This window comes from Seriola dumerili, unplaced genomic scaffold (genome assembly GCF_002260705.1).
Source record: "Seriola dumerili isolate Sdu_G_001 unplaced genomic scaffold, Sdu_1.0 BDQW01001449.1, whole genome shotgun sequence".
NCBI classification, from domain to species: domain Eukaryota; kingdom Metazoa; phylum Chordata; class Actinopteri; order Carangiformes; family Carangidae; genus Seriola; species Seriola dumerili.
This window is the reverse complement of record NW_019175704.1, coordinates 1,184,845-1,206,181: the sequence shown is the minus strand read 5'-3', so window position 1 is coordinate 1,206,181 and position 21,337 is coordinate 1,184,845. Positions and strand designations below refer to the sequence as shown.

At 39.6% G+C, this 21,337-nt stretch overlaps 2 protein-coding genes across 3 annotated transcripts in view; one reads left to right on the top strand and one right to left on the bottom strand.

Annotated features, from left to right (window-relative positions):
* Nucleotides 1–314: 314 nt before the first annotated feature.
* LOC111238690 (interleukin-1 receptor type 1-like) overlaps nt 315–21,337 on the bottom strand; it is a 25,544-nt gene continuing 4,521 nt past the window's right edge. Inside the window, exons 1-11 of one of the 2 annotated variants that reach the window (XM_022768327.1) lie at nt 8,758–8,840; nt 7,506–7,631; nt 5,449–5,704; nt 3,174–3,342; nt 2,854–2,992; nt 2,705–2,767; nt 2,491–2,614; nt 2,262–2,410; nt 1,908–2,051; nt 1,626–1,778; nt 315–1,546 (exon numbers count right to left, since the gene is read on the bottom strand). In XM_022768327.1, the coding sequence (XP_022624048.1) occupies nt 1,182–1,546; nt 1,626–1,778; nt 1,908–2,051; nt 2,262–2,410; nt 2,491–2,614; nt 2,705–2,767; nt 2,854–2,992; nt 3,174–3,342; nt 5,449–5,704; nt 7,506–7,551 (1,608 nt within the window). In that variant the 5' untranslated portion in view covers nt 7,552–7,631; nt 8,758–8,840 and the 3' untranslated portion in view covers nt 315–1,181. Of the gene's footprint in view, nt 1,547–1,625; nt 1,779–1,907; nt 2,052–2,261; nt 2,411–2,490; nt 2,615–2,704; nt 2,768–2,853; nt 2,993–3,173; nt 3,343–5,448; nt 5,705–7,505; nt 7,632–8,757; nt 8,841–21,337 lie in introns of those variants that run through there. The other variant, XM_022768328.1, reaches the window with a different exon arrangement.
* ccdc81 (coiled-coil domain containing 81) lies at nt 8,613–9,808 on the top strand. Its single transcript, XM_022768329.1, has 5 exons — nt 8,613–8,648; nt 8,726–8,879; nt 9,137–9,321; nt 9,426–9,500; nt 9,599–9,808. The coding sequence occupies exons 1-5, from the start codon at nt 8,634–8,636 to the stop codon at nt 9,806–9,808; spliced, it is 639 nt and encodes a 212-aa protein (XP_022624050.1). The 5' UTR covers nt 8,613–8,633.

The following is a 21,337-nucleotide window of genomic DNA, read 5'->3' as shown; positions in this document are numbered from 1 at the left end:
AGTGGTGACATATCTCTGGCTATAAATAGTGATGTAAATCTCACATCAGGACAGGTAAACCTTTGTGGTAGTTACCCTAATATCAAAACAAGCCCAAAGGCCCCGTCAGCCTGGTTTAAAGTCAGTTTGCAGAATGTTAGATATATAGAAGGGTGGCAGGGTGCCACATGAGTAAATCCGTTAATCAACTAATCATTTCAGCAGAGGAATGTTGGTTGGTCTCCAGGTGTTTGGGTAAATAATGAAACTGTGATGTATAGTGGGGGTCTGGACATAAGCTTACCTAACTAAATCAAGTGAGGAGGGGGCTCGAATATGTTTAACTGTCACTAACCCTCCTTGACAACAGTTTGGACTGTTTCAAGCTTCTGAAACTGCATTTATTGCTTTTTCTTCCAGTAGGTGGCGGAAAAACATTACATAAGCTCATCATCATGTTCAATTACATTTAATGAGTAAACACTGGCCTATCATAACAGGAAACATGGAGCAACAATGTGTTTCCTGTCACGTTATGAATAGAAGTCTAATATTCACTGGTCTTTTGATTTATTTGTGGTTTTCACCAAGTCTTAGGGAAAATGTTTGGGTCCTTGGTTGACAAATGTTATGCTTTCTTCAACCGTCACTGTTGCTATTTGGTGATGAGTATGCAGTGTTTGGTGGATTTATCAGAGATTTATCAGAGCTTATTTGCTGGAAATGCCTTGCCTGCCCTCGGGGAGTTGAAGAGAACATGTGTCTGTGAACCATATACATTAAATTTGCAAAATGTAAAGTAAAAAAAATATACTATAAAAGGCTAAATGAGCTAACCCTTTCACACGTACAAATACTTTTACACGTACTAATTTAGAATAAACAATAAAATAATAAAATAATAAAATAAAAATATGAATTAATGTTAATGTTAATGTTGATGTTTAAAATAATACAGAACTGGTACAACATAATTTTCAAAAGTGCATTTAACAGTATATCATCCTGGTAATATAGGTAAATAAAAAGTAGGCTATACCCATTTAAAACATAGCTATATAATGACAATAACACATCAGACTCTTTCTTATTCCCGATTCCCCATTGAACCCCATTGTAAATAGTTAGTAACTTTACCTGAATATATACTTATGTCATAGAGTAAAGGCATTGATATGATCTATTCATTCAGACTTTCTTTGCTAAGCATAACAGTTATCCTGGGCAGCTGTCTGTGGTGAAGGCCTTATTTTCGGTGTATGCTTCATGGCAGGTAGGTAATAGCGCAGCTGTTTCCAGAAGGAGGAAGAGGAAGACCTGGAGCTTAAGCCCTTCCAGGTGATGCAGACTCCAGCCTTGCTAAAAAATTGTAAGGCCTCAGCTAAGGAACCTGATGTTGAATCTTGTGTTGTCTCAGTTTTTATGAAAATTAAGCGAGTCTGCCTCTCCACAAGAGCTGCATGGATGGCTCTCAGCTGGTCACACCCTGGACCAGGATCTGGAGAGGTGGGGACCAAAACCACCGTCCGGCTCTGCTCTATGCAGTCTAACACTGCTGCCGCTGTAGCTGCGACCCAACAGAGTTCAAATTAATCATTACCTCGTTAATATTTTTAGGTCGATTTAAGTGCATCTTAAATACGTACCTTTCCCTGGTAAAACGTCACGATCATAAAGACAGAGACTGTAGCCAAACTTCTCTTCCAAAACACTCTCCAGCCATTTTCTGTCATCAGCATTTACTCCTGCATCTGTGTCGCTCTTATAACACATCACAAAGGCATCGTAGATTTTTCCATCTAATCAAATGACAAAAAATTGTCCAACATGTCTGTCATTGCTGTCAAACTGTCTGCAGCGTCCCAAAAAAGCACAAATATGTAACTGTAAGTTAAAATGAAACAAATGGCGAAAAATATGACTCCCACCTGAGGTGCGTCCATAGCAGCCAAGAGTGTCTCTTAAGAAAAGAGTGATGTCAATTTTCAACTTCACATAGATAATTACTGTCACAACCATTACCACCACAATGGCCACAATGCTGGGACACAGGAAAATGTAAGAAGGGCGAGCTGTAGGGTAATAATGGAAAGAGATATATATAATATATATATATAAACATGAAATAAACTATAGCCTGGAAGATGTCACTTCAAACTTTAATGTTGCTGGAATGTGATGTAATTTTAACAGTAGTTTATTAAACACAACACTGATGGAAACAAACACAATTGTAAATACAACAGTAAAGCCAAAGCTATTTATCTATCTATCTGACATACTTTTCTGGACCAAAGTGATAGTAACGAAGCTTGGGAGGTTGTTGGAGACAGATTCCAGTTTACAGGTATAATTTTTTGATAGATCCTCCTCTGACACTTTTTTGAAGACCAGAGATGCTGTCAGCTTTATTTTTTCTGCATTTTTTTCCCTGCAAAAGGAAGGAAAGAACTTAATGAACGAAGATTTAAAAAAGACAATCTATTTTGTGTGTGTATTGAGTGTGTTTACCGTGTGGTTTTGTAGTAAACTGGTAAACTGGGATTTTTGAACATTACTGATCCCCCACTAATCCAGAACACGCCGTCAAAGTCTGAATATGTAACAGCTTTACATTCAATCTCCACCTTTGAGCCTAGAAGAAGCAGTTAACACAATATTTAAAAGAGGTCATTTAGGGAGGTATTATATGTTTGTATGTGTATTCATGTGTAACCATGCTCACCCAAATCTATGGGAACCACTTTGTTGTTTTTTGGTAAAATGATGACTGCGGCTTTGTCAAATTCTGTGCAAAAAAAGGGGAGAAAACTCTTTACACCTTTTTCTTAAACACATGAACTTTAATGACGATCGACAAAGTGTTTTTCTTACTCTTTGGTTTGAGTTGAAGTTCCACTCTAAAGGTCTTATTATAGATTTGACCAAGATACAGGTAAGATCTAGTACAGGTGTAGACACCCTTGTCTTTCTCTTCAACAGTTTGGAAGTAACCGTCTTTTGCTTCACCCTCCTACAAGATGGAAAATTAAGTTAAATTTTTAGACATGAAGGCAGTGAACAACAGTTTTGGTCTAGGAAAAACATTACACCATTGCAAATTTGTAAAAACAAATCATGAATGATGCAGGGTGAAGCTTCCAAATTCACAATCAAATCTCATTCACACTCAAAAATCTGCTGTGTAAAATTACCTTGTGCCATGTGAAGCCATTTCTGGTAATATTTGGAGGGATCTTCACATCAGGGCAATTCAACTTGCAAGACTCTTGAGTGTAACATGACTTAGAGTATGTGGTCATCTCTTCATACTCTTTGGACTTTACTGTGGTCAGTGTGAACCAGAACTGGCTGCTGGCATTTCTGTCATGTCATAAAAGAAAAGGTATAATATGAAGATTTCACAATTAAACTTTACACATTTTGCAAAGGCTTTGAATATGAAAGTAGTGAAGGCTTTGGGGATCACTTTCCAAAATACTACTTGTCTTCTCAGCCACTTTGCCATTTCTACATCCAGACATTTTTGTTTTGGTGTCACTAGATGACAGACACTTTCCGTCACCACAACACAGGTATGGCATTTGATTGATGGCTGACAAGGACTGGTACTTCAAAGAACCAAATTTCCTAATTACACCAAACCAATCTTTGTCGAGAGATAATGCTCAGTCCAGAGCATTATCTCTCGAGCCTAAAAGAGCCCTTTTAACCACACTAGCGGTATGAGCACGCAGATAGCAATGAAGGTTCAGTCACCCACTTTGCTCCAGAGTAATATGATGGATTGCTGTTAAATTTTGTGCAGACCATCGTCAGGTCAAACATTTAATTTGTCCATGTTTTGTTTTTGTTTTTTTTGTTGTTTTTTTTTTTTTTTTTTTTAAGTTTATTGTTATAACATACAATACTAAACAAACACATGCACATACTCCAAAAAAGGAAAACAAACCAAACAACAAACAAACCTAAGGGAGGAGGGGTTGGCATCAATAAATACAACAAGTGCCTACATCAATACATATGTCTTTTTTTTTTTTTGTCCTTCAGTCTCTCTCCAACAAAAGATCAAGAGGAAACAATACCATTTACACATAGTCTGGTATAGAGTTCAAATATAACCTGATTGTGTCCCACAAACCCACCAGGTCCAGATCAAGGGCCCTCAGTGTAGCAGCTGCTCTTTCCATCCCAGTTAAATCAATAAATTCTTGCAGCCAACTGCTTAAACTGAAACAATTTGGAGTTCTTATCTTCCAGTTTATAATAATTTTTCATTAAGCAGCGAGACAACCCAGTGTTACAAATCTATCTATCTAAGTATTCCATATTCTCTGCCAGCTGGCTGTTGCAAGAGGGGTCCCTATGTCTTTCTCCCAGCAAAGTTGTGCTGGTGAGAGTGTATATATGCTAGAGACCTGACTTTTCCTGACAACAATGTCCCTCTCTGTCGCCATTGGTGCCCCTTTATGCATTTTACATTTAGAGTACAATTGTTGATAGTGTAAATAAGAGGTATCATCTAGGAAATATTGTTCCTTAAGATTACAAAATGGAACAATTTTCCTACCACTTATTATATCTCCCAAATACTTGATGTTAGAACTATGCCACATGGTGTTAACTAATGGTTTACCTCCTGCTGAAAATAAAGGATTGTGCCATAAAGGGCAAGAAGGGAGAGAGGTTCCTGTGATTTTTAACCTTTTATGAATTTCTTCAGCAATATTACAAGAAAAAATCATAATTGGGTTGTCAAGTTTTGCAGAAGGATTTGGATAAAACCATAAAGAAGCCAAAGAAATCTTATTGTCAAGACCAGTGATGATCTGCCTCTCCAGCCAATCCCAACTTCCTATTGAATTAGGGTTATCATAAGCCCATGCAATAGGATATCTAGCATTGTAAGATAGATAATATTGGTAAATGTCTGGCACAGCCAAACCCCCCCTTTGTCTTGCCAAGAAAAGTTTCCTCAGGCCGATTTTAAGTTTCTTATTACACCACAAATGTTTTGGTTTATGACCAAATACCTGCAAAACTAAAGACATTCCCACCAGCCTCAACTGTGCTTTGTGTGTAGCACTAATTAGCAAATGTTAGCATGCTAACACTCTACATTGAGGTGATGAACATTGTAAATATTATAGACCATCCGCTAAATATTAGCACATTACATATTGTCACCATTGTTGTTGTGAGAATGTTAGCATGCTGATGTTAGCATTTAGCTCAAGTATTACTGTTCTTATGAGTACAGCCTCACATATTGCGCAATACATGTACCTTATCTAAATAGGTAGCAACAAGTTCAGTGCAATGTGATTCGGTGTAGCAAATACATAAAACATAAATATTTATATATTCTATATATAGTAGTCTGATTCATGCCTGAACAATTCATGCGAAATATTGATTGATCTGTTATCAGAAAGATCAAGATCACTCCAAGAATACAACACAACGTACCTCAAAGAGCATGAGTAATTTCCTTGATGGTTCACAGACGAACTGAGGATGACAAAGCTCCTTCCATGAATCAGCACACCCATCTCAGTCAGCTCAACTGCTGACATGTTGTTGGTCACATATATCTTCTGGGTTGTGTGACTTGTCCAGACAAGTTTGGTATCAACATGGTTATACCCTCTGTCAGGAGGGCACTGAAGCACCACAAGCTCACCTGCCTTTGTATGTATCTCTTTGGAAGTTAGGGGACACACACCTGCAAGAATTTCACAAATTTTAGTTCATTTTACTTAGTCAAACTACAACATGAAGATGTTTGTGGACACAGAGAATGAAATGTCAAAAATATCATTATTGTATGCTCACAAAGTTGTTGAAATGTTGCTGGTTAGTCTTATAATCAAAACATCTTTTACTGGACAATTTACTGTTGTCAGCTAATCAGTTCTTACTTCAATTCTGAATAGTTATATCTTTGTGACAATTACCTGCTGGGAATTAGATATCAAGATTGACAACTCTCATGTGTCTATGGTAAATATGAAGCCAGCTGCCATTGGCTTAGTTCAGCACCAAGACGAGAAACACGCAAAACAAGGTTATGTGCGAGACTATGTCTTGGCCGCACGCAGTAACTGACTGAGATATTGTTCTCACCGTTGCCAGGCTACCAACAGAAACAAACTGTAAAAGAAGTCACTGTGAAGAAATAGTCCCACACATAACCACCTATAAAACCGCAAATTATTATTTGTACACTTTGGTTTTTGTATGGGTTTAAAAAATGCGATGTATAATACAGTGATGTGTAATTAAGTGATTTTCACACACAGACCACACAGACAGTGGTAACAGAGTAGCCTATCATAGTATATACTGTAGATAGTGTAGGTTACCCTTTGTGAAACTATATGGTGCGCATAGGGGATATAACTAGTAGGAAATGAGAATACTGACCTTGTCCCAATTTCTCTGAGGCTATTGGTCTTGTGATTTTCTTTGGTCATCTTTTTTGGAACTGACTCACCACATGTATGTTTTTTGTTCACATTCTTTGACATTGTTCATAACCATGGTGATATTTCACAATCTGATTTTTTTATATTGTTAGTGTGAATCTGCACATTATTATTGCAGCTACACATGTTGTTGTTTTTTTCTTAATACTGTTATATAATAAAAGTTTGATGACAATCTCATAACCCACTTACAGAGGTGGAGGAAGTAATCAATACACAACTAAATTTTAGACTTTTTAGGACTTTTTTAAGGGTCAGGTAGACTGCAATGCAACACATTTCTCACAATCAAAAGAATGGGGACAATAAGGCAAACAATTGTTTATAAAGTACATTAATTTATTAAGATTTATATCAAATTTTTTCTGTATTTAACACTAATTCCTAGTAACATATAATCAGTTAACATGACATCGGCCCAGATAAGCAACATGATTTAATTCAATTCATTTGATTCAATTTAAAAAATTTAATTTTTCTGCCAAAGAAAAATATTCAACAACTTTCTAAATGACTTTTTACTATCTTCAGGACAATTTTTTTTGAACGGACTGAATTCATTGCCATTCAAGACTTTTCAACACCTGCAGATACCCAAGTACAACAATGTAAGCAGCAATTTACTGCTGTGTAGTTGCTTGAGGTGGAGTTAGTTTGATTTAATTTATAACATAAGCTAATGGTTCCCAACCTAATGTAGGCTATGGTTCAGGATAAAAGTGAGCGACTGTGAGATGACAGAAGAGAAAACAAAGTTCTGCTACGTAAAATTTTCCTCTGAAATGAAGTGAATATGAAATTAAAGTATCATAAAATGATAGTCACTTTCAACCACTGAAGATTTATTATTAGTGTATTCATGTAGGACTATAAATGTAATAATACCTAATGAATCTACAGGTTAGGCGATTATCCACACGTTCAGCTTTAAAAGTTTTACACCAAATAGATTCACCTGGTACAACTATAGATTTACACATCATTCCACCTGTCTAATTGCCATTTATGACACACTGTAAGGAAGTGGTCGTTACTTACCCGTCAGTGATTTAAGGAGGAAAAGGGCCAGAAGCATCTTCATCATCCTTATGATTTAACACCTCACATCAAGGATCGACAAAATGATGTCCTCAGTGAGAGGCTCCTTAGAGACAGTAGCCTCCCCTAAAGAAATGACACGGAGTTAATACTGACTTTTTGGTCGAAAAATGAAAGTGAAACGTCATAAAGGAACATAAACACCGAGAAAAGCCCCTTGCGAAATCCTCTTGACCTCAGCCCCAACTTCAGTTCAATAACCTATATTTCCACTAGCAAAGATAATCTGTGTTGATCAAGCATGATGCGTATTACGTGTGACATAATCGACACCCAGGCTGCCGTATAGGTTATGATTTATCTATATGTCTCAACAGTTGCAATCCTAAAGTTGTTCTGATTAATGATGTTTAACGAAGCTACAAAGCATCGATTATTTAATAAAGAAGTAAATTAATTAATTTATAGCTTTAAAAAATGGTATGTATAAATGGTGCCTTATCAGAAAGTGATACCATTATGGCTATTCATGTTTTTAATAATTGTTTATTAGCCTATTAAAATGTTTTACTTTTCTTTTTTTTTTTTTTTTACTTATTTCAATCAGTTAAATAGTTGACCATGCGTAGCTTTCAGTCGTTCTCCATTATAATGATGACAATATCCGGATGAAACTCGAACTCTCGAGTGTTGTAGATTGTTGTCATCCACAGTGACAGGGTGACAGAAATGACGCGCTCTGGAAACCCGGCTACGGGAACGCATTACTGAGGCAACCAGGCTCTCAAGTGTTTGTCCTCATATGGTATTTCCAGCCGAGCGGGAAGTGGAGGCGATTTGCAAAAACGTATTTTTTTCACCCTGCGAGGAGTTTTCTTAATAAACAGATATGACTGATGTACTGCAGCTGGTGTCGGAAGCTCCGGACAGGCGGACTTTACCGACAATTTCGCAGCTCTCCGAAAACGGTCGGACAAAAGTGTTCATGTGACAGAGAGATTGACTGTTTATTCAGCTGCTGGTAGTTTATTGTACACTGCTGATAAAGTGCACGTCATTAACAGAGTTTACTGTTTTTCAGATATTGACTGTATTTGGGCTGACGTATCCGCCTACACTGAACGACAGATGACCTTACAGAAGGTTACTATCTATCTATCTATCTATCTATCTATCTATCTATCTATCTATCTATCTAATTGATTAATCTTTTGTAATAGGGGGTCCGCCTGGCAGGACTGGGGACTTTCACCTTCTCTCAGCAAAAGCTGGACCTAGGAAACAAGTTCACAGTGATCCAACGACCCATCTTCCTCCTGGCTGGGAAACTGGTTCAGTCTCTGGGTTTAAAGCAGACCAGGCCACTGGCTGCAGGTGAACACATTTTCAAACAAAAACAATGTGAATGTATTGTTAAATTTTTACATAGTGAACTGTTGCAGTGGAAAACAAACTTACTTATGCAGATAAAAGATAAACAGATCAGGAAAATTCAGTAAAAACAGGGGAAAGGATGAAATGCTGGAGAATCATAACTGCACTGATAAAAAATATAAGCTATGAGGGTGGATCAGACAAAATCTATCTAAGGATTTGTGTGTGTGTGTGTGTGTGTGTGTGTGTCCTTACAGTAACACACTTTCCAGTGGTGCAGCTAAACTTTGCAGCTGTGTCACAAGAGGGTCCTTTCAGTCGAGACGTAGTGGAGGGCTGCATTAGAGAAACTCTTCTGCTCCTCTTCAGAGCTTTGGCCTCGGAGCAAAACGTGTTTGTCACCTTCCAGGGAATTGGAGTTCTGTCCTTTAAGAACAACAAGGTGGCACGGCCGTTCGTACTGTATTCCTTATGCTGTGATTCATATTGTGGACTGTGACAGCTGGTTTTTAATGAAGTCTAATCTTGTTTGATGTGCTTCAAAAGGTCCGGATGAAATTCAACAGCGATTTTATTAATGCCATGGATGGAACTGGTAGGCTGCTGTTAGCCTTTAAGAATGTAAGTAAGTGCATGTGTATTTGCATGTTGCAGTACATATAATGAATGTACAATATTGTTTGTATTCATATAGGTCATTGGTACATTTGCCTCTCCAGAGACCTGGCAGCAGTGTCTCTTTACTGTCTGTTGGACCGTCCAGGCTTCAGCGACCACAGACTGCCAAGCCCACCACCCTGCCAACTGTCTGCTCTCCTCAACCAGACGACAAAGCCGGTGACAGAGATGGATGGTGCTTGTCACCAGCTCCAGACCAGAGGAATGCAGGAGGTAAAAGAGCCTTTTGCACAATTAGAGTTGGGGTTTGATAGCACTTTAATGAATCTAAATTAAGAACTGAACCAAATCCAAATCCTTTCAAATCTCTCATCAACTTTCTGTAAAGAAAACCGACATTTGTTTCCACACTGTGAGGCTGAGCTGGAGCTGCAGTGGCTATAAAGGCTGAAATAAATATGATGTGGTGGAAATGACGTTATTCTTATTTATCATATAGACAATGTGTGTGAACTGCTTTAGATCTTTGGAGGAGTAGTAATCATAGTCACTTTGGGAAATAAGGCTCATTTGGTTTCTTGCTGAAAGGTCAGGTGACTCTGTAAATATGAAGCTGCAGTCAACAGCTGATCAACTTAACATACGCTGAGAAGGGGGGGGGGGGACAGCTTGTCTAGCTCTGTCCAAAGGGTGCAAAATCTACTGGCACTTCTAAACTCATTGACTCACTCACAGGCTAGCTGTTTTCCCTGTTTCCAGGCTTTATGCTAAACTTACTTAACAAGAAATCTCATTCAAACGTAAACTATTATTTTAAGCTGTGTCGTTGCACTCCAGGATGAACTGGTTGCACCAGCAGGATGAGTTGGAGCACTCGTTCTCATGCTAAACAAAATGACTCAAGCTTTTACTTTCAATTCGATGTACTATTGGCAATGTTTAAGAACAGAGAGCTCTTTGCTAAAAATCAAAGACTAGATAAGTGATTAATTAGTCCAGGCATTTTACCATCTGGGAGTGGTTATTGAAAAGTAAAAAACTCAACAAAACAAAAACAAAATAAATAAATAAATAAATAAATAAAATCTTAATTCAAAAACAGAACAGGTTGTAACATAAGATGAGATACAGCAAAAGAAGAATAGAGTTCAGAATAACAGAATCATTATTGATAGATTTGGAGCTTTCAAATGAAGAGTGAGATGAGTGCAGTTACATCTAGGAACAGTGAACCCAGCCAGAGTGTTGTGTGTCTCCACAGAAGTTCCCCAACAGAGAGAATCTAAATCCCATCAGACACTGCAGCCTGCCAAGATGAAAGCTGTCAGCCTGTTTGAAGAACTGAATCCAAAACCCCCTGTAGAGGCCACAGACAAGTACTCCACACACACACACACACACACACACACACACACACACACACACACACACACACACACACACACACACACACAGAGGACAAAAACACACGGACAGACATGCACACACACACTCTGTAGAGAGGTTCAGTTTGCAGTGGACAGAGCTGTTGTTTGCAGGTAGATGGGTCAGTGAGAGCTGAGTGCTCAGTGGTGGTCCTATATTGTTACTGCCCTGAGGAAGCTTCCAGCCCCATCAATGATGCACAACGACCTTTGGGACAGATTCCTCTTCTGTCACCACCTCCCTGCACTGTGAGCTTCCACACACACACACACACACACACACACACACACAGACAGACAGAGACACAGAGACACACACACACACACACACACACACACACACACACACACACACACACACACACACACACACACATATGTAGGACAGAGCAGCAGTTTCAGACATGTGGGGATCAACACAGAAAAACTCATATCTCTCAGACAGGGGCAAAAAACAATCCCTTATCCCTCATAGGGGTTTTTCAATAAGGATGCTGTGATCTACAGTGTCAAAAGCAGCACCAGCAAAACAAAAATAAACCCTGCATGCAATGAGGACTGAACAAAATGTGCTCTCAGCTTGAAATGTCTTCAGCAGCATGTCAAGAGTATAGGTCACACACACACACACACACACACACACACACACACACACACACACACACACACACACACACACACACACACACACACACACACACGAATGGGAGACATCTGAAGTTTATTTTCTATATTGCTACAAGTCCATTAAGTCACCAGCAGGTGTTAACTGATATTCAGTGTCACCATAACTACAGGAGTCTTAATTAGTGCCAGTTAGAGACCTCTACCTCTTTACACCTCAAATACATGTTCATGGTGCAAAAGAGCACTATGAAACTTTACACAAGACATCGGCATCAGCTTGTGCATCATTAGAATTAAAAAAAAAAATTTTCATCGAGAATTATTTGGTGATTTAAATTCAGACGCTCTGGTCTCTTAGATCAGTATAGAATCAAACAGAAAATAAACTTGAATGAGAAGTTAATTTAATTGGTTTCCATTAAAATCTCTCTTACATGGAGTAAGCTTTAAGAAGGATTTGACACATATTGTTTAAGATTAAATGTCACATGATATCAATATAATAATCTAACCATAATTTCACTCCAAACTGCACATGTACAAGCCAAGGAGTCACTCTCTTTCATGTACATTATACAGTTGTAAAGTGTCCGTTTCCACTCCCAGGTCCGCCACCTCCATCTCCCCGCCAGAGCTCGCTCCCAAAGTGGAGGAACCTCATGTGAATGTTAGCTGCTCTGGCCACACTCGTGCTGGACAGGTGAGTGCAGGTGCATTGATGTATCTGTGTACTGTAGGTGTGTAAGTGTAGATTTAGTCTGGTTTTTATAGTGGTCTCTAAAATCTGTGCTAGTGGAGTGACTGGGAAACTGGATTGAAATGGACTGAAATTAGGCCTCCTCTTATCTAGTGTATGGTATGATAGGCTCCAGCCTTCCAGAGACCAAACAGAATAAGGAGGGATGGAGTATGGCAGTACATTTGAAATAACTTAAGTAAGGCTTGACAAGGCCAAATTTAAAATGTTATTGCTTTGAGGGCAGCTCGGGTCTCTGTGAAGGGAACTGTGGGTGTTCTCAAATCGGAATCATAGTTTACACTTTCCCACCTGCAAACTCACTGTTGTGATTCAGTCTCACTGCTCCCACGGTGTTGTTTTCACTTCCAGCAGGCAGCAGTTTCCATCACAAAAAGGTCAAAAATCCCACAGTTAGCCACTAGCTGACGTACAATGTGGTGCAGTTAGAAGCTAAAGAGCCTGATATTTCCCTCAGAAGTTGGTGGAGAATAAAACACAGCTAGAAAGTGGACAGAAACACAACTCCAAATGTGTGTGTCTGCTTGATGTCTAAATAAGCAGCTGTTTGCATGTTCACCATATCCATTATAACAGGTTTAAGATGTTTGTATTCAAATGCCGAGAAAAATAACCACAGTATATATTTTAATCCTATAAACACGAATCGTTTACATTATCGCTCATGTGGCCTCCTCGTAGGAGCTGTGCTACCTGTGTATGCAGCGAGCCCAAAGAAATGTTCCAGTGTACCTGAGGGAGCATCAGCAGGCAGAGGAAAAAGCCCAGGAGAAACTCTTACTGATTAAAGAGCAACAGAGAGACAAGCAGTGCATGGAGGAAGAACAGGTGTGTAATAAGAGTCTACAGCCACACAACAACATGCATACTCTGCATGAGGTAAATGTTAGCACGCTTCACAATAACAATGATTCTTAAACTTGATTCTTAACAGGTGCAATGATGAAAGATGAAATGTCAGGGGATCACCAAAAGTTATTTGTACTGATGGGAACATGAATGTCTGAACCAAAATTTCATGGCAATCCATCCAACAGTCTGGACCAAAGTAGCAGACCAACCCACAGGCAGAGCCACGCTGCTAGTGTGGCTAAAAACTATGATTGTGCAGGTCAAGTGGACGACGGCTTTAGTACTGTAAAAAAATTTCAGAAAAGTTTGTAAAATGCTTCAATAATCACTATTTTTTCCTATTTTATTTTGGCAACTTTTGAAATACCTATTACGTTCTGTCAGCTGCAAGTTAACTAAAAGTAAAAGTGATTTGAGAGTGCTCTTGGGATTTTTTTTTTTTTGTTTCATGTCAAGAAAAAAATGGTATCAGAAAACATATGTAGAAACTGTTGGTTCGTCAAAGCCAGAGGCAGTAGATACAACTGAAACCATTATGTCAAGACAATGTAAAAACAGCAATAACAACTTGTAAAAGCAAAAAAGGAAATCTCAACAATTGAGGAGTTATGGGTGGTTCATCCTGTTTTCCACACTGGGAAAGAAGTGTGGGACACTTGGGAAATTATAATTCAAAACTGAACAACTTACATGTTGTTTTTGCAATATTGTTTCATGGTTCAATAAAACTGCCACTAAGACAGATCAGCATGTCCCAAGAATTGATTAAAGGGTCAAAGCCCTCTGAAAAAAAACTTTACCCAGGTGAATATATGTAATACTCTTTTTCAGTCAATGTGATGATAAAAGGCATTTGATTTTCTTTGTCCATCTGGCAGGCAAAGCTGAATGAGCAACGCGAGCATGCAAAGCAGGTTGCTACATTCAACCTGCAAATGTCAGAGAAGAAAGGAAAGACTTATTGCCCTCTGTACCCTGTGAGTAGAACCTGCAGCTAGTTCACCAGCTGTTCCTAAGTTCAATCTTTGCCCTAGTTATGGTGTGTTAACTTCACCAAAATAAGGTACAGGTATTAGATTAGTTTTTGGTTAATATTTACACATTCAACCTGGCAGATATAATTGTAACATACTGAGGAGTAAAATAGTTCATTTGGTTGCTGATAATACCCAACCCTTCAAAATTGCTGTCCAATAATGATGTGAACTGAGAAGATTTCAAATTATATTTCACAAAAAAACACAGTGTACCTCAAATAGTTAGATTAGCTTAATCAGACATTCTCCCACTCACTCTTATCACCACCTCACTATCTACATGAACTTAGAAATAAATGAAAGCAAATAACCCAAATTTACAAACGGCTGGCAGTCAGGTTTGCCTAAAAGATTACTTTTGAAGGTCATATTACAGTTTAGTGGTAGAAACTTTTTGTTTAATTGGTTGAGAGGTTTTCTTGAGATGTTTCATAGCAACCAATTTACATATTACTACTCTTTAAACACTAAGACATTTCTTTGCAGAGTAAATCACAAGTTTGAAACTAGCAAGTAGTTACTATGAACTTAGCAATTACCTTCAGTACAAACTTTGATTTGGCAAGACGATGGTAACCATGGTAACAGCAAGTGCAATTTAATACTACAAGTCCCAGAATTCCCGTGGCAGCAAATGGTTCTTCAGCGGCTAACAGCAACACCCATATGTGCAGCCAAACCAACACACATTTTTAATGAAGAAGTCAGTAAATAATTGTCCTTGAGATAAATGTGCACTTCCTGTGAATCCTTTGCACGTGTATAAATGGTGGACTCCTAACAAATCTAACAATGAAAAATACTATACAAAGAGGTACTTACTGAATGTTAATACATTAAATCGCTACTGCATAAAAAAAAGCTGTCCATAAATGGTATCAAAAATAGGGTCTGAATTCATGAAAATCTCAAAGACTGTACAGTTCTCGTCACTCTCTGTATCTTTCTAGTGTAACAGTGCCTTGTTAAAATTATTTGTCTTCTCTGGGCTGCTTAGACTTCATTTATCTTCCCGGCTCGGCCCCTCACTCCTGCAAAGAGGATTCAGCAGCATCGTTATATGAACGATCTTCAGAGCCAGATAGAGAGCCGGCGGCAACATGAGGCTCAGGACCAGCAGAACCGTCTCCTAATGGAGCATCTAGACCAGGTCCAGCTGGTCCAGGAGTGAGTCTGCAACAGTGGTACTGCTCAGGCATTTGAAATAATCATCTGTTGTGGTAACTAGCATATGATATGGTGTATATGTGTGTGTTTTAGGATAGCTTTGAAGAAGGCCCAGCACCTTCAACAGAAACAAGAGAGAACTAAGCATTACAAGACAGCTCTGGACACTCAGGCAAGAAAATACTTTAAAAGTTGATTTCCAGACTCGACGTTTTGCAAAGGCTGTTGTTGAAGTCTTTGTATGGTTTCACAAATGTGATGACGACAACAACTCCCATGATCCCACGCTACTTCACGATGTCACCAAACGGCATTTTTTGTTTTGATTTTGAGACCCTTAGTGGCAGAAGTGTCATACTTACACAAACAATGATGTTACAAAATTAATTTTCATCAGGTTAAAAGTGTTCTTGAATTTCTAACATGTTTAAATAACACTGCATGTGGTTATGGAGAATACATGGTAATTGGTTTCATTAAAATGTTTAATTCTGGTGTTAAGAGGCTTTAAAAGATATATTTTAGGTGAATTGATTATTAATTATACTGAAATGATTTTGTCCCTTTCCGTGTTTTTCTCTGATGCTACTGATTTCTGCACAATGCCACATCAACACGAGCTCAAGCTTGTTAGAAATGTGCTGTTGCATTGTTCAGGATGAGGAAGGTCATAGGTCAAAGGAAGGCAGCAAAGACCACTGCCCATCCTGCCTGTCAGGCAGGGTGCCCTTGCTCTTAAAGCCGGTTTTCACGTGTTTTTTTTAATCTCACGAGCCACTGCATATTGTCATCGGCCAAGGTGTTGCGTGCCAAACAAGTTACTGTACATCTCATGGCCTGTCACAGAAAATATTAAGTTCTACGTTCTTCGTGCAGCACAGCTGACACATCTGTAAGAGAGAACCTGTACGTTAACGTGTTAAATTTCAATAATCGTTTCAATCGGCACATGGTTTTACCACCACTACTTCATCAAAGAAATATTCAGTAAGCCCCCACCTGCATTCAGCATCAACCTCTCTTTTTGTCATTCGTTTTTTTTTTTGGTTTTTTTTTGGTTTTTTTAAAAGGAGAATTCTGCAGGTTTTAGACACTAAAAAGAAAGAAGAATGCATGGAATTAAAAACATCTTTTCTTAAAAAAAAGATAGGGCCTACGGTGTTAGAGGAGGAATGCTAAATCAGTGGTGGAAATCATGTCCTCAAAATCACGTTTGTGTTCTATGTTCAGTATGCACAAGTGTTGTCTGCGCCTCTACTTCAAAGTAACAATCATGTATACATTCATTTCAGGAAGAATTTCTCAATAATTTTATCAACGAAGGGCGCAAGCAACAAAATTGTCATTTAGCTTTGCTTTGAAGTTGTAGGTTAGGAACTGACTGAGTGCGTTCTGTCCTGTAGATGGGGGATAAGAAGTACACAGACCCTCCAGAGTGCCAGGCTGACAACTCTTGGTTCAGCCGCTGTGACACAGCAGCCAGCAGCGCAGAGGGCCGCGAGAGGGCACAGAAGGTCACATCTGTTTCTTACTGCAGCCACTGCAGAAATAACCATAAACATAGTTGTTTAATTATATTTAAAGTCTCTGAATTGTTTTTTGCAGAACCTTACCTTTACTTAAGGACAAGTACACAAGTATTATCAGCAAAATGTAGCAAAAGCATCAATAGTAAATTATTCGTATCATATATCATCAGTATTCACTGATGCAGAATCATCCCTCTGAGAGCATTATACTACTATATATTATATTATTGGATTCATATCATTAATGCATTCATTTAACTATAAAAATGCATCTTATTTTATTTGTTGATCGTATCCTTTATTACCTGCAAAGCAGCTACTACAGCTCTACAGATAAATGGTTAGATACTTGGTTATTTTCCACCTGTTTTTAATTGTTCTTTTCTTTTTTTTTCGGTTGCCAGGCCTACAAATATTCTCAGAACCATTACTGCATGTCTTGTTTTTAAACTGGTCTGCCACATGCTGAAGTTGATGTGATGTTATTCTATATACTTGCAGCTCTTCCAAGTAAATGTCAGTGTTGCCGCTCAGAGGAAAAAGGCAGAACTGCACAGCCGCCAGGCACAGCTGGAGAAAGAGAGAGAAATGCTCAAACACAACAAAACAGAGTGAGTAAAGGAAAGGGAAAATTAAAGAAACTGATAATAATGAGGGTACGGAGAAAGAAAAGCAGCAGTCTTTGTCCAAAGCATTTGGATAGTTGATAGTTTGTCTCTCTCTGCCTATGTTTTCTCTCCAGACTAATACTTGACCGCATTAACCGCTTTGAGAAGAAGCGAGACATTAGTAAATCATTGGAGGATGAGTGGAGTCGCAGTGTGAAGCTCAAGCACCAACAAGAGGAAGACGAGAGGCGCTTCCTGAGGTGTGTGGATGTAGGCTCACCTTTAGCCTCCATCAGCACTCACCCACACATTTACATTTATTCATTAATTCAAGCTGGTAATAGGTGTCTGATCAACCACACAAAATTTGGCATTTAGTCTGATAAGCATTAAACATGCAACAACAGTCACTTGGGTACAATGGAAACAACTGACTTTTAAACTTTGAAAGGCTACAACACACTGTGCACATTGGTTTCATGTTGAATAAATTATCTCATGATTTCTGGTAAGGAATGAGCTTTTCTGTTATTGCTGTCAGAATTTGAACAACACTCTTTCGCTCGTGTTAAACCTGCGATGATGCACTTGATTACTGACTTGCCTACAGAGATGCACGCATCATTTGTTTATTCTTTCATTCTTTATTCTGTCTCCCTGTGGTCAGGTCTGCTGGTCAGCTCCTCGTAGATAAGCTTGCGCAGTACAGGCGATGCCGTCAGTGCAAGAGGAGGACCTCTAACTTTGGAGAGAGCAACATCTGGAAGGACTCTCATTACCTCTCTGGCTCACAGTTCATGATTTGATGAACAGTACAGTTTACGCCAGCACTTGAATATCAATACCTCACAGCTTAAACAAGACCTCAACCCTTTTACTCATCGTGTGATGGTCACTTAAGATTGAAATAATGTGTTAAGCACATGTGAAGCATACTTGGATGTTATGGTGTGCAGTATTCTCGAGATTTATTCTTTCTCCTTTTCCTGAATTAGTCCTTGGAGTTTGTGTTTATTGCACTTAATATGGTTGTTTTTTTGGTATTTTGTATTGTGAAAATAAACAAACAAACAAACCTCTACTCTGTCATTTAGTTTGGCTCAGAGGCCCAGTGTGTTAAAGTGACAGGACAAACTGGGAGAGGCTAATCACAGAGTACCTACAGTAGTTAGCATGCAGGCACAAGGTAATGCACTCAAGTACTCTGCTAAAGACTTAGTTCAAAGAAGAATAGCCCATGTTATCATGTTATGTTTGTAGAAAATCTGCTCAGGGAAAGGAAAAACGTGGCAATTAACATACAAAAGATTTTTACATATTCTGAAAACTTTATACTTCATGACTACCATTGGACATGACAAAATTTGAGGAATAGCTGTCCCATATCTGACCCTGAAATTGTCTATGCCAGGAGTCCGGTCTGAGCGGTGCCATGTGAGGACGTGTTTTCACTGAGCTCCTCGCCAACGCTATTTAAAAATCAAGAAGCAGCTATTTAATGTGAAGACCTCAAGGTACACTCATAACCGCAGCTGAGACCTTGCACCGGGTTTGGGATTTTGACTCTACGCCAGCTAAAAATGTCTAAAAACCCCCGAAAAGCGCCTGACACAAGAGCTAGCTACAGAGCTAACGTTAGCCCAGAGGATGATGAAGACACTACATGTGCCGCTGCACTTGACTTGAGCAGCGGACATGAAGCTATCCTCCAAGCAATCGCCGAGTTGAGGACTGAACTGCTCGCCAAGGCGGAGGCACGAGCTATTGAAATCCGGAACCAGGTCGACCAACTGAGAGCAGAAATTAAACTTGCTACCGACAATGCCAACGCCAAAAATGAGGCCCTGGATAAACGGATGATCGCCCTGGAGTCTGCAGCCGACAGTCACTCCGACCAGATTGCGTCTCTGGAGCGGGACATGGCTACCGTGCGGAGAGAGCTCGCCACTCAGAAAGCACGACACGAGGACCTGGAAGCCCGGTCACGCCGCAATAATCTACGCATTACCGGGATAAAGGAAAGACGAGAGGACGGGAAGCGCCTGACGGACTTTATATCTCAGTGCCTGAAGGAGACGCTCGGCCTCGATAAGCCCCCTTTATTGGACCGAGCACATCGCACATTGCGGGTGAGACCAGGTGATACTGACCCACCGAGAGCCTTCATCATCAGATGCCATTATTACACGGAGAAGGAGGAAGTTGTGAGAAAAGCCAGGCAGATGAAACATCTAACCACGGGGGACGGTGATAACATCCGCATTCAGCCAGACTACACACAGGCAGTCGCCAAGCAGCGGGAGTTTAATGAGGTGAGGGGCTTGTTGAGGACCTGCGAGGGAATCCGCTTTTGCCTGTGGTATCCAGCGGAGCTGAGGATAACGACGTCGGATGGCGTGCGCACAAGCTTTAAAGACCCAAAACAGGCCAAGGATTTCATAATGAAAAACTTAAAGCGCGCGGCCTAAAAAGGTTTAGCGGTGAGAGGTTCTACGTTTCATACAGCGGTATGTTTGACCCACGATATCTGAACTGCTATCCTGTCAAGAGTTTTATCAGCATGGAGCCAGCAAGCTACTTTGTCATCAGCTAAAACAATCTGCAGAGGCTGGATTTGTTGCGGAGATTAACACTCCAGATGGGATAACCTCAGATCAAAAAGGCATAAATGAGCAATTCAGAAAATTCTACGAGGACCTTTATGCCGCTGAAAATTGTGATAATGCAAAGCTAGCTCAGTTTTTCAATAGTCTCGAAATCCCAGTAGTAGGTCAACAGGATAGGACAGATCTTGACAACAGCATCTCAGCCGCAGAAATTGATTAGGCAATTAAACGTATGAGGAGCGGTAAAGCCCCCGGGCCGGACAGCTTCCCGACTGAATTCTTTAAAAAATTCTCAGGCAAACTAATCCCTCTTCTAAAAAATGTCTACACCGAAGCTCTTGAGCGTGAGACACTTCCCCCTACAATGACCCAGGCCACCATTTCCGTGCTCCTCAAGAAAGGAAAGCACCCCCTGAAATGTGAATCATATCGTCCTGTAAGCCTACTTTGCTGCAACTACAAGATCTTAACTAAAGTTCTGGCTAGTAGATTGGAGTCTGTCATACATACAGTGATGCTCCCAGATCAGACTGGTTTTATTACAGGGCGGCAGCTTTTTAGCAATGTACGTAGGCTTTTTAATATTCTTTATTCTCCGGAAAAGTCACAATCTGCAGAGGTCTTGCTCTCCCTCGACGCACACAAAGTGTTCGATCGTATTGAATATGAATATCTATTTGCAACTCTGGAGAGGTTCGGTTTTGGACCAGCCTTTTGTTCCTGGATAAAGGTCTTGTATGCTACACCGCTGGCCTCGGTTCGCACTAATAAGACAATCTCCAAGTATTTTCCTATATGTAGGGGGACTAGACAGGGCTGCCCCCTGAGCCCGCTTTTATTTCGACCTGGCCATTGAACCGCTAGCAGTTGCACTAAGGAGTACTGGGGAGTTCAGGGGTATTGACAGGGGAGGGCAAACTCACAAGCTGTCTCTATATGCGGACGACCTGATACTCTATCTGTCCACCCTTCTATCTCTATGCCTAAGGCATTAGAAATTATCTCTAGCTTTGGGAAGATCTCAGGCTACAACATTAACCTTACTAAGAGTCTGCTCTTCCCTATTAATGACCAGGCTCAGCGGATGTCCTTCGACATATATCCACTAAAAGAAACTCGTGACACTTTTACATATCTAGATGTATCAGTAACCCGTTAAAATGATAATTATGCCCAGGTTCTTATTTTTGTTTAATACAGTGCCCGTTTTTACCCCAAAGTCCTTTTTTAAAG